The 13,936-nt window shown below is 40.2% G+C and overlaps 1 protein-coding gene across 1 annotated transcript in view; it reads left to right on the forward strand.

Annotated features, from left to right (window-relative positions):
* Positions 1–4,117: 4,117 nt before the first annotated feature.
* The window catches only part of LOC137872964 (electrogenic aspartate/glutamate antiporter SLC25A13, mitochondrial), a 44,058-nt gene continuing 34,239 nt past the window's right edge, over positions 4,118–13,936 (forward strand). The window contains exons 1-4 of the mRNA XM_068711502.1: positions 4,118–4,152; positions 5,137–5,190; positions 5,349–5,500; positions 10,908–11,023. Coding sequence (XP_068567603.1) covers positions 4,141–4,152; positions 5,137–5,190; positions 5,349–5,500; positions 10,908–11,023 — 334 coding nt within the window. The 5' untranslated portion in view covers positions 4,118–4,140. The remainder of the gene's footprint in view (positions 4,153–5,136; positions 5,191–5,348; positions 5,501–10,907; positions 11,024–13,936) is intronic.

The raw sequence follows: 13,936 nt of genomic DNA on the forward strand, positions 1-13,936 counted from the left end.
CAGACAGCAGAGACTATACATACAGAGAGAACTCTATTATTTTGCTAATAGCTTTTATGTATTAGCACAAATTATGTTTTTCTCATGGAAGAGGTAGTCCATCATAAAGAAGCACAAAAGATGCACAGAACATCAAAATAGACATACGAATCACTTTTTTGTCTTGGATGTATCAGAAGGCTAATTTTCTTCCATCATTTCTCTTCTCACCAACTTCTTGTCCTTCATGCAAAACAGATTTGTTTGAGTTGGACCACGCTATCTGGGCAGGCAGTCTGTGTGGTTTTGGGGACACTTCTAAGTTATATAAAATTCCCACTTTGGCAAGTGTGAAGTTTGCGATGGTTTGTCATTGCACAAGGGGCGTTTTCATCTCCGAATTTGCATCTTTCAAATGCTGAGCACAACTGGAACGACTCTGGCATCAATCTTGGCTCTTACATGAAACATTCTTAATTAGAGGGGAAGTAATGTGGTTATAATCAAGTGGCTGCAGGTTTGCAGCCACTGTGTCCATCAACAGCCATGTGCCCTGCTGATGTGTCCTTGAGCAAGACTGAATAAGAACATCAGCTGAAATTGTGCAAAACAAAAAAGTGATTGTTGGAAGATGTGGGTTAGGTCAGGGCCACCCAAATTGGGGACATAAAATAAAATTTGAATAAAATCTGAAAACGCACTCCACTCTTAAACTTTTTTTATTTTTTACTTTTCGAGAATAATTCTTCTCTGTGTGCCCACAGAGCTTTCAATCAAAGTCACTCAAGGGGTCATACTTTTTGTCTCTACAGCTCTTAATATGGCCAACAAGCTAATTAAAAACATGTCTCATTCCTGTTTGCCTGAAGGTAGATTGGACACGACTCTGCATACTGGCATTTATTTATTTTTAACAACCTTTCTGCTTTGTTCTACATCTGCCACATTTTGTTGACTAATTTTTAAAGACATACATTTGATATTATCTTATATTATTCTTATTGTAAAAAAATCCCAAAGAGTTATATTTAACAGTGCATATGACTGGGACAATTTTTTGGGAGTATTTTCGGCAGCAGGGCGGTGTATGTGGGACTGACTAATTTTTTCATCTGTTGAAATTAACAATTGCTTTCTAATAACCACTTCTCTGGTATTGCTTTCTTTATATAATGTGTCCTTGAGTCACTTAAAAAAAGGTGCTTTAAATTAAATGTATTGTTATTTATTATAATTAAGAAAGAATTGCTTTTAAAAAAACAAACTAAACATTTTATAACAGTGATCTACTGTTAATTTTGCAAAGTTTTACATTATATTATTTTGAAAAATGTAAGACATTGTGCACCTTAAAAACAACACATTTATGGTAGGATGAGAGTGCAACAATATAATACCAATAAAATTGCTCATGACCCATGCTCTGCATCAACCTGTTTTGACAGTAAGTGACAGATCAGTATATTCCTCAGTTGTTTCCAGATTTGAACTCTTTGGCTTTGTATCTCCATCTCACACATTTAAAAATGTCATTAGGAATAGTGACAATCAATGTGAAACTGTATTCTTGAGCTGTGTAAAACAGGACAAAGCCATCGCCACAATTGGCCTCTTTTTTCAGGTCAAAAATGAAATTTTAATTTCATTACCATGTCATGAATATGTCTTTGGGAATCCATTAGGCATTTCCTGACTAAAACTACAATAGGAATTCACATTTAACCAAAAAAGCAAAGAATGGGTGGGGAATGAGAATAAAGCCCCATCAAGAACATTACTGTAAAGCTGTTACAGCTCTTTCAGTCCACTTAAGAGGAGGCAGCAAAAAAAGAGAAAGATGTGAGTGACTGACAGATGATAGCAATAAAAGTAAGAACAAACTGGCCATTTTACTGCGGTAGGGCCATTTGAGAAGGGATTATTAACTTGTCAGCATTTCAAACTGAGACACAACTTTTTCTCCTTTAAAACACATCCCCATGTCTCTGTTACTTTTATTAGAAAGTCTTTAAACCTTTTGACCCTGGCGGGCCTCCGTTATTGGCTGTTAATAGGGACTTGCTGGTCAGTGGGGAGACCCTAAGTGCCCTATTAATCATTTGTTTAGAGCTTGGTTCTATTTTGGAAGCTCTGTGTTTAGTGTGGGTTAAAAATAGGAGGCGGCAGACTGAGACAGCCGTCCGCCACTCATCGCTCAAAGCTGTCAGGACGCGTGGGCCCTTGGGGAAGCAGGCAGGAGACCCCTCAAGCCAATGAAGTTCAAAGGTCGCAAGGTTTATCATTATTACCCACTTACTCTGTGGCGGCTGACAGAATCATCGTTGTTTAAATTGCTTAAAAAAGGGGCTGAAAGACATGCTCTAAACAAAAACATAATTGCATTGAAGGTAAGTTTTAAAGATTCTTTTTACATAAACAGCCAAGAGTTGTAGGTAAAAGCTGCTGGACGCTGTAGTTTACATGACTCAAGACCATTTTGCCACTTATGAATAATACACAAGCAAAGCAAATGCTGCTACATGCTTCCTACAAAATGCCACAAGTAAGTGAGTTGTTTGCTGGCAGATTGACAGCAATGGGAAATAAAATGTCACGGGATCAAATCATTAATCTTGTCAAATATTGTCATATGACAGGGGAAAATACAGGTGTGGAGATTGCATCGGCTGATAAAACATTACTTACAGCCATTTTTCCAATAAGCGATGGACTCAGTGCTGTCAATATTTGGAGGGGATGCGAGGTATGCCCTAGTAAAGGCCATTTTGCGAGGAGCAGAGAGCCTGCTGGGAAAAATACAGTGGTTCATGCTGGGTCTCTGGGAAGCTGAAAAGCCACCGGCAAAAAGCTATGAATTATTTTGAGCGCAAAATACATTTTCTTTGAAGACTGTCGGGCCATTAGAGCCCTTTTGCTCCCTTTTAAATTGTTTTTATGCTGTGAGTAATGTTAACCTTTGCTTTTGTAGTCATGAAATTCTCTCTGCACCTTTTTCCCTCCTGGCACAAAGCACAGATGGGCTGGAAAAGCTGGAAAATAAAGTATAGGAACCATTTACAGCGACAAAAGAATCGGTGTGAGGAAGGAACTGAGGCTTTTATTCTGACGTCCATTAGACCTCTGTTCCTAAGTAGACTACAGTAGAGACTCAATGTGCATAAGAATAAACCCACACAGAGATAACCACATTTAATATACATAATAAAGTTTGAAGGGAATATTGCAGTTACTACTTTAAAATACTTTGCTGCTACTGGGGGGCAAAAATCCAACATCATATAGGAGTTATAATTAATTGCCATAGAAGTTTTTCAAGAAGAAAGTGGTTGTGTACATGATCACCGTGGATGGATCTGAGATAATGGGCTCCTTGGCACAGACGCGAAAAAAGGCCCCATCTCTTAATACCAGATCAACCCCACACTTTGTTTGTTTTCACTTTGCATGTTTTGCGTTGTATTTTACTGGTAACTCTCGGCTCAAACGTTGGTTGAATACCATTAAAAATATTATAGGAAACCAACAAAAGAAAACCTGTTTTGTAGATTTCTTATAGCAGAGCCATTTAGCTTTACTAGTTTTAATACATGTTTACTGTAGCCTAAGTATCGATTGCCTATGATAAAAAGAGATAGATACTAGATGAGACTAGTTAACACTGAAGGCTCATGATTAAACAGAGTGAGTCCTGGTGATAAATGCTTATTACAGTCACTTTGAATAGAGGATTTGAGACACCACAGAGGCCCCTTGGCTGTATCCATCCATAATGGTTTAAGCACTCAGTGATGGGACAGACATGCAGACTATATTTTAAACATTTTAAACACAGAAGGATAGATTATATGGCGCTGAATGGGTAAAGACACAGGTACGCGGAAACATGATCTCTCTCTCTCAAAACACAAACACACACGTGCGCGCACACGCACGCACACACACACACACACACACACACACACACACACACACACACACACACACACATCTTATTGGATCAGTGGGTTTATCGGTGGATCTGATACCACAAGCCTCTGACCAGTTGACCTCTCGTGCGCCTCACACCACGTGCTCAGCTGATCCTCCTTCATGTCCCTCCACGGGAACACCGTCACGCAGGAGGAAGTGAACGGGACCGGGTTGACAGTGATCTCGCTTAGCATGGCAGCAAAGGTAAGCTGAGTTTTTCCACTTCACTTTATCAGCTTTCCGGGGAGAAGTGCCCTGTCCCGGGAGCGTCTCTCCCCCTCGGAACTGTGCACCGGTCAAGTTAAATGCCGGTTAGTCTGCTAAGAGGATGTGACAGAGGTTGACACTGTCCATACGACAATGACATTGTGGCTTTACTGTAGCCGTTTGACTAGTTTGATGTGTAAGTTGGCTCACGGTTTCTTAGTCACACTGACCGAACTGTCATTTTGCAACAATGATGAAAAGTCACAGCCGCGGTGCTGTTGCTGCTTTTTTGTCCACGTTGCTCCATTCAGGCCTCGTCTCCAGTTTACTGCTGGGTCTAAAAAAAGCCGCCTGTAATCACAGGTAACCTTGGTTAGCAGCATGCTACACGCTGTCACATCCAGGTGAACGCAACTTTCCACTGGGAAGACGTTTTCAACATGGTGGTACTGTCACTGTTTGTATCGAACCTGGCAGAAACTGGTTCATCTGGATCATTATACAGTCCTATGCAGCCACTTTGTTTTCTGTTTTTATTTATTTAACATTATTTCACCAGCAACAGCATTGTATTCTACAGGATGGATCCCAACCAAGAGTTCAGGACCCACAAGTGGTCACAATATGAATCCGAGGAATTGTGAGATTAACAGGAGATGAAAAATTACAAGAAAAAATCTACAAACTCTAAATCTGCCATCTTTTTCAGTGACTGTATTGTGGATAGAAATACTATTCATAATAAGGTCATGAGTGAGTGGCCAAGCTCAAAATTATGTTTAATGTGTAATTGTTTTTTGTAGTCTTTCTCTTTGTTTGTGATCATCACTGGATACGTTTACATCTTCAGGCTCCTAAAAGTATTTATATAAAACAATCTCAACCACTGTTGAACGGCGTTCCTCAAACGATATACAGGATGCAGAGTGGAGCATTGTGTCTGAAAGTTGTGCTCACGGATGTTCACTTATTGTCTTGCAGGCCGTTCTGCCGAGGAGGGCTGACCTTACAGAGTTAAAAGCCATTTTTGAAAAGGTAAGATTTTACCCACATATTTACTGTGTCCTCTTTGTGTTTTGCCTCTTATGAAAAAAAGCTTTTCATGTTTTCACCGATTTATGTTTGTTTTGTTTCTGTCAAATTCTAAAGCTCAGCGTGCGTCCTTACGTCTGCATCTGTTTATCTCATTACAGTATGCCAGCGTCGAGAAGAATGACGAGTGCTTCATGTCACCGCAGGACTTTGTGAGACGTTTCCTACATGCCCACACAGACTACATGACCACACAGCTTTCGGACGAGGCCACGAAGCTGCTGGCTGGAGTGGTGGATCAGAAGAAAGATGGGTTGGTGTTCTGACATTTCTCTTTTAATATTAGGTGATCTGATGTTGGTACACTGAATTTGGAGACAGAATTCTTTAGATAATCATGGCACCTTGCAGGGTGTACTGGAATAACTGCTATTATAAGTGCAAGGATGTGTCACTCATACTGCGATAGATAGACAACAAATATAAGCATATATTCTTTTACAAAATTATGAAAATAGAGGATCGACAACCGAGTGTCTCGTGAGGATTGTACTGTTTGAAAATATCTCTGGCAGAAGTTGCTGATCTGACTGTGAAATTGCTATGCTGATTAATATCAAGCCAACTGCTAAGTAGTAAGCTTATGAAAGACTCTTATCAAAGCTATCAGAACATGTATTATTTATGTCTTTGATCTCGTGCAACTACCTTTCTAGTGGTATTTTGCATTTTATAAACAAACCTATGACTGCATCCTTTGGTGTAAAAAAAAAGAAAAGAAGGATGTTCATACTTGAATTATATAGCAAAGCGACATCAAACCACCAAAGGCCCCTTTCAGGTGTTTCCTTCTTTGTAGATACCCCCCCCCCATGTCACACTTACTCCTCCCCCATCCCCATCACCCCTGTTTTTTTTTTTACATTAATATGTATGTATTTAATGATACATAATGATGGGTAATAAAATGTTAGGGTAAGTCAAAAAAGAATTATTTTTTTTAAACACATTGCCATGGTAACCACCTGGGCTTCTACAAAGAGCAAAGTGCACATGGCTGTGTAGCTTCATGTTATTACATCTGCTCTAACGTGTGTGTGTGTGTGTGTGTGTGTGTGTGTGTGTGTGTGTGTGCGTGTGCCGAAAACGGTGAGATGGAGTAGTGGGGGTTTAGGAATTGAAAAAAAGAGAAAGCAAGCCCCCCCCCCACACACACACACACACGCACATGCACATAAAAACACACACATGCACTGTAATTGCCCGTGCTATTCAGGAGCACTCCGTTGCATTGTGCGGCTTTGGAGCAGGATAAATGGTGGCCGTGGCATCGGGGTAAATCTATTAGGAACCCATGGCCCAGACTTTGTATCTAAACCTCATTTTGGTTTTGTGGAGGGAAATGGAAATGATATGGGGGCAAAACAGGGGGAAAAAAAGTCTGTTTAGACCTAGTTTTAGATGTGATTCATATTTTTATTTTTTTTTACAGTTGACTTTGTAAAGGCCTCATGTTGCTCATATTTTGTGATGTGTTATTTTCCACCTGAACTTTGATAGATAAATGATTTGACGAGACAAAAGAGTCTGGATGATTATTCTGCAAACCTGTGTCTGAACACAAAACAAATGGATCTAGAAAGTAGAGATGTGGCAACATCAGCGACGTTCGTGGTAGCTGGAAACGCGAATGCATTGTTTTTCAAGCGCTCATCTGTGAAAACCTTATGAAAAGAACGGGGCGCAAGACAAAACAAACCACTTTAGTGACTGTATTTTCATCTAGCTTGCACGATCTCATGCAAATATGCTTGTGAAACAATACGTTCTGCTTGGTACATGAGCACAGTGTATTCGAAGCTAGTGTGCCTGATGCTGTTTTTGCCAGATAGGACTCCATTTCAACAAGATGAGTCGGGGGGTAATAGATTTAGCAGGGGGTCGGATGGCAGCCAGCATGCTCGTTTACTTTTCTGTTGGAGTGTATCTGTGTGAGAGAAATTTGACTTGGATGCCAATGTGTATGTGAGTGGTTCGGTGTGTATGTGTGGAGATGTAAACAGTGAAAATGCATTTGTCTGCCTCTCTGCGACTGTGTAAATCAGGAGATATAGTGACAGTCGTAACAATCTGTTATGTGGAAATCACTTTTCTCCCTCTTATTCTCGCCGCTCCCAGTGAGACAGAGAGACAGATAGATAGATAAATAGATAGAAGAGAGACTTTGGAGGATGGAGGAGACGTCTCAATTTCCAGGAATCAAATGTTTTGTGTATGCACTGACATACGGAGCTGCAAGACGCTTTGAAGATTTTCACTCGACTTATTTATGTCCCCTCTATTCGCTTTTGACTTTCTCTGCATTCCTCCGCTCTCATCACTTTCTTTACACCCTCTCACATACCATAATGCATTCTGAGCTTCCTCCGTTTCAGTTGGGCTCCTTCCGATTCCCTACCTTTCTGCTTCTCTGTCCCTTCTTCCCTCTGATATTTTGATAGAAGCATCTGTTCAAGTGTGAAGAAACACCACTTCAGTTTAAGTTAAACCTCCTTGGAGGTTTGAAAAAAAATAAAAAAAATAAATAACTTTGTTAAGGGAGCGTGCTGGGAAAATAGCAGTCTGCCAGCTGCTGTGGGTATTCTGGACTTGTACTGGTGGGTGTCCACTCTTAGAAAAAACGAACTGATACTGGCAGCTAGCATTCATCTTGGTGTGTACATGTATGTGTGTGTGTGTTTTTGGGGTGCGTCTGTCTGTGTGTGTGTGTGTGTGTGTCGGTATGCGAGCACGCTCTAGGTGGGTGGAAGGCTGTCAGTAACAATGCCAAGATGCCAGGGACAGGGATTATTGAAGCCCTTCTAGGCCCCTCTCTCCCACTACTATCAACGAAGGAGAGCTGTCTTTCTATCAGCTGGGCCTAACCAACACCATGCATTTACGTTACTTGTAAACAATGTCTCCAAGCCTGATTTTTGGTTCAGAGGAGTGTATTTAGATGCCCGCTGAGAGGAGACAGAGATAAAAGCCGGGTGGCGAAGATAAGATAAAACCCCCAAAAATATATGGAATATAGGGTGGAGTTTTTATTCCAGACAGACGTACCGAAGACAGTTTAAATTGCATTGTATTGGCATCCTAACAAAAACATCATTCAGCTGTCATCTGCCGAGGCACATGCTAGAATTAAGCCTTTGTTTACGTCTTGTGTGTTACATCTCTAGTTTGATACATGTCACGGATATGTCAGCGACTGTTTTACGGTTTAACACAATCCAGTGGAGTAAAGCAAGTACACAGTACACTGAAGAGATGCCAGACTACAGTATCACATTATCCCCGTCTCCTCCAAGTTCATCCCAGGCTGCATACATGGATCGGCTCACCCTGGACACGTGCCATAACAGTTGATGGTTGGGAGATGCTGTTGGTTGATTTGATTATTGAGTGTCTCGTTCCGGGTTGCGTCCGCATAGCAAAAACGATTGCTTCCCCCCCTCTCACGGTAATCATTTTGCAGCCGTCATGGCGCTGCTAATCAAGCATCATAAGCTCCGTCCTCGGCTGCGGAGCTGTGTGTGAATGCTTACGAGTACGTGGAATGTTTTTTCTTTCTTTTGTGTGTTATGGAGATGCCCCCTGGATCTTGTCTGGACTCCCTGGTCTAAACCATGGTCCAATCCCTTCGTGATCAGCTTCCCTCTCAGTTACACTAATACGCTGATTATCCTCGTCTGGGAAAACGCAGACGGGAAGACCAGCGTGCATGTAAAATGATGCGTGTGAAAAAGAAGAAATCTTGATTTTTTTTTTTCCTCAGTTCTGTCTGGGAACACTAGTGCTCTCGGAGTCCTCACACTATAGCCGGTTCCTGCTTAATCTCCTTTAGAGTCTCTCTGAGGTTTAATTTCTGTGTGTACACTATCTGTCACAAAAGAATGATCATTATAGGAGAGTTTGATAGTATTCCAGCAGCATGAGCGGCAACAGCATTAGCTTTGTTTTTAGCAGTGGATCCACGGTCGCAGCAGTGCGCTTTTGTGCCAACTTCCACCTACTTGCCATCAGCAGGGCCCCGCTCTTAAGCACTACCTGCTTAGTTAATAAAACCTTTAATCATGCCTTTAAAACGACAGCTGATTTAATTTGCCACTGTGTGCTCACTGTTTTTCTCTTAGTATCTCTTTTGCTCTCTCCGACACACACGTCTACTATTTTCGGTAAGGGTATTGATGCATAATACCAGTACATATTGAAAGCAAGCGTTGATCTGAGTCATTTATTTTGACTGTTTTGCCGTCTTACGAGTGTCTTTTTTCGTGAACATCTTTGCAGACTAACAAAGACAAAAATCTAAACATGCTTTTTAAGGTATCTCTGGCAGTCATGGTTTTATTTTGACAAACAATACTCTTGTCAGTGCACGGCTCTTCTGATTAGGACAGGAAGACTGAGACTCTTTTTCATCGATACAGTATCTTTTTCCAGCATATAAGTGCACAAGAGGATGCACATACAGATCTGAAACACTCAAATTCCAAACAAACACATCTACATTTTGTCAGTAACATAATTAATTAAAAATGTAATCATTGCTCCCCCCACCTCCTTTGTACTCCCCCCCCCCCCCCCCCATGGAAATTGAAACAGGTTTAATAGAAGGATGCGCAGGGACCGCTCATTAGCACTGACCCCTCCTGTAATTATCGGAGCCATTTGTGATATTCATAATGGTCTTGTGGCAACAGTGGACCAGGGCCTAAAATAAAGGCTAGACTGCGTGGTCCAGTTCCCCACAGCAGGACTCTCCCACGGGAGCTCTCAGTGGGTTCACACAATAGCGATGTTTATTTTTTTCTTGTTAATGATGCATGTGGGCATTTGTGTTTTACTATGGAGAGACAGGAGATTAAATAGTATTTATCAAAACACTGACAAACTTGGAGAGAGAGAGAGGCAGCGGTGTTTAGTGGTAATAGGAAAACTGATCTGTTTACTTTCAACTTGTAGCTTGTATCTCAGTGTTGATGCAGACAGATTTGTTCCCCATTCAAAAAGAATGTTCCACCTTGGCTGCTCAACCTGACATTCACTCTAAATTTCATATTGTATTACATTTATATTGAATGGAGTTTTATTTCCTTAAGTGGCAGCCAACTCCCTCCTCTCCTGTCTACTTGTTTAAAATGGCCCACTAAAATGTAAAACTTCATATTTAATCATTTTTCTTCTGTTGGTGTAAAGTTGACTCTCTCTGCCTCTACCAGCTGCCAGCTCAGACTGGGAACACATACTGAGCCTTTTAAACTGTTTTATTTTCTTGCTGTCGCACTCGATGAGTTTATGACATTACATATGGAATAACAGACTACCGGATAAAAGGCCTCTTGAATTGCGCGTCGCACAGACTGATAGGTTGTCTAAGTGTGCCGGTTTGCCACTGTGTGCCAGTAATTGCAATGGAGTTTGTAGTTTAATGCACTGTCACATTAGCTTGTTTTTTTTTAAATTTAATATTTAATTTTATTAGTGCAAAGTAAGTTCTTTATTATGTATTAAATGACTAAATGAACATGAAAGACTCTCTCTCACATGTGTTACTGATTAAGTATTTATACAGGGCCCTTGAAACATGAATACCACATTAATAAATCAACTCAAATGACAGCGTTTACCAGTTTATCACAATCCTACCCTATCTTCTTTCCCTCTTCTCTCAGGTTGATCTCCTTTCAGGAGTTTGTCGCGTTCGAGTCGGTGCTGTGTGCCCCAGACTCCCTCTTTATGGTTGCCTTCCTGCTGTTTGATAAAGCAGGCAGTGGAATGACCACCTTCGGTAAGTGAGCGTCTTACTGAACAATTAGCATCTTTATGGTAGGTGCTGTTATGTGCTCTACAAGGGACCTGGAGTTATGTGTTGGTAGTTGAAAAGTTCAAACCACAGAACCTCATGATCACTTATGTCGCATAAAGATATTTCGTGCTCATTTTCAAATGTTGGTATTATGGTTTTTATTATGTCTTTCCTCCACTCTTCTGGGAGCATTGTTTTCTTATATCCTTATATAGGCTTGTTACTTTGTCTTTAGTTAATCTCTCTTCAAAAATCAAGAGAACTATTTCATACTCCGCTGCGAAGACCAGAGAAACCAAGCATATAAGGATAATGCATATTCTTTCATTATAAAAAGGAATGTGAGAAGATTTTTAAAAGATTAATAACTTCACTGTTATTATGTAAGTTCAAGTCTCAACACTGCTTTTGTTTCTTTGCGTTTGACATTAAACAAATACTTAGTCAGCCAATCCTGACAGAGCGCAGAGCATGCTCCTCTTAAATGCACCTCTGAAAAAGTTTTTATACAAACTCCTCGTTTATTTATGTGAGGGTCTGACCTCCGCTCATCTATTCTGTTCTGTTTGCATCCACAAACAAAAAATTCTGTACGTGGTGTACGGTATCTGGTTTGTTAAGAAGATAAGGTTAGGTTTGGAGGTGGAGAGGGCTGGTGGCAACTAAAGGGATGGAGATGAAGCTGGAGGAGGGGGTGGGTTGCTCCATGTGCATGATTGGCACCATTACTCTGATGCCTGGAAGCTCCGAGGTGAAACGGGAAGACATTTGTACTCGTTGCTTATTTCACATTTGCCTAATTGATTTAAACAAGTCTAATGCCAGCCTTCTGTAGGTGTGCGAGGCGTCAGCACATTAGGCTTGATTTGAAATGCAGTGCACACATCCCGCGAACAAACAGGGAAGTAAGTGAATTTCATTTTAATTGTTGCTGTCGACAGGGTGCAAGATCATTGCGGGTGATTATATATGCACATATGTAAATTTTCATATTTAAAAGGATCAATTAGAGTGACGTTGTCTTGGTGGCAATTAAAAGGTCTGCTGTTTTCCTGCGTCTCCCAAAGGTTAATGAATATCCCAATGCCTGTGAGTTATGAGACTCGCACACAAGTGGAAAATTGCATGAAAAACATACCACACATCATGCCGTGCACAAACACTGACTACAGTGTCTGCCACTTGCATTGGGCTACCATTTAATCAAAAGCAAATAACGTGTGACTGAGATTATAGACTAGTTACTTTATTAGAATTCTCCCTTTTGCTCAGATTAAAGAGCCTCACCAAGGCACAAAATAAAGAACTCCCCTTTATTACCTATTAAAAACATTAATAGCTCAGGCTTATGTCGCATTAAAGGCCCGTTTGTTTTCCCATGTAATAAATGGCTGTACTCTGATTTCTTTTTATGTCATTTTCTATGAAGCCATTTTTATTTGATAATAACCCGAGTAATTTCTGTTAAGTACGGGCGGCACAGTGCTCTGAATTCTTAGCACTTACAAAAATAAATGGATAATTTGGTGGAATGTGGAGTTCATAAAAATTGCAACATAACATGGCATGTGAAATGCAGTTGTGCGTCAGCCAGAAAGACAAAAAACAGAAAAAAAAACGAAAGAGGACTGAGTGCTGACAGGTCTATAAAAGCTGATAATATAAACGGCGGGCTCTGGAGCGGCCTCTCCTTTAAAGAGTTAAAGGCTGTATATTTATTGCTTCATTAAAGTGTAAAAAAAACAATGCACAAGCTGTCTTCCTTTAGAAGGTAAGGCTGAGCTGAAGTAAATATCACCTTTCTCTTTCACTCTTTTTTTTTTTCCCTGTCTGTCTGTCTTTATAAAAAAATAGTTTCTTTCCTCCTTTCCTTTCTCCACTCGTTCAGCGCGGCTTGTTTGGTAATAAGAAACAGGTCGCTCTATTGGTTTGTTTTTGTTTCTTTAGTAAGGCTGTAATTTAGGACTCATGTTCAGTGTCTCTCCACTCCGCTGGCTGCAGAGGCTTAGAGGGTTCAGGCGGAGGAATATAAGTGAGAAGAAAAGGCTTTCCTTCTGAATACAGAGCCGACACAGCTCAAACAAGTTCTGCCATGTGTCATTCAAGACTGATTTAGAGTTTAGGAACTTAAGTCTCAATCAGAGCAGAATTGTGTTCTGGAGATTGACGTTGACGTTTTGTCACAAACAGTCACAGGCCTTTTTTTTTTTTTCAAAATCAAATAATTACTAATGTTAACCGCAACATAGGAAACACATGCTGTTTGTTAAGACCTGACTCACAAGACTTTGTAACAACAGATTTGAGGTCTTTATTAGAGCAAACTAAAAGAGGAAGAAGTATTTGATAATTGTTTGTTATGAAAACATGAACATACAGAAAGGAGAATATTGAAAGGATTTTAATGGCGGTGAAGGTTTTATTGATATTGATTGTTAATGTATGGTCATTTGCCTTAAAAGTGGGGTGTGATCTGTCAAGCCTAAACAGAACTGTTATTCTATAATTTTATAGGATATGAAGGAAAATTGTTGTTGTTGTTTTAGCCTCTTTGCTTGCTGATTTTTGTTTAAAGATCGATCTACATACATCAACACAGGAAATCTGTACAAGATTTAGTACGTTGATGCAAGTACTGCACTTGAGTACAATTTTGGAGTAATTGTGCTTGAGTGCTTTCATTTTATGTTATCATTTGGTTGAAATTAGCTCCAGCTTTATTAGCTACAATGGTAAAATCCTATTTACACATTAATGCATAAGTAAAAATAATCCCATGATATGTTTAACAATCACATGGGCTGTTTGCTTCTATGACAAATAGATGGACTTGATACTTTCAGTACATTTAGCTGATATTGCTTCAGTACTGTCACTTTAATGCAAGACTTTTAC

The sequence above is a fragment of the Cebidichthys violaceus genome, unplaced genomic scaffold (assembly GCF_023349555.1).
Source record: "Cebidichthys violaceus isolate CVI_PGR_0920_01 unplaced genomic scaffold, fCebVio1.0.p SCAF_16, whole genome shotgun sequence".
Taxonomy (NCBI): Eukaryota; Metazoa; Chordata; class Actinopteri; order Perciformes; family Stichaeidae; genus Cebidichthys; species Cebidichthys violaceus.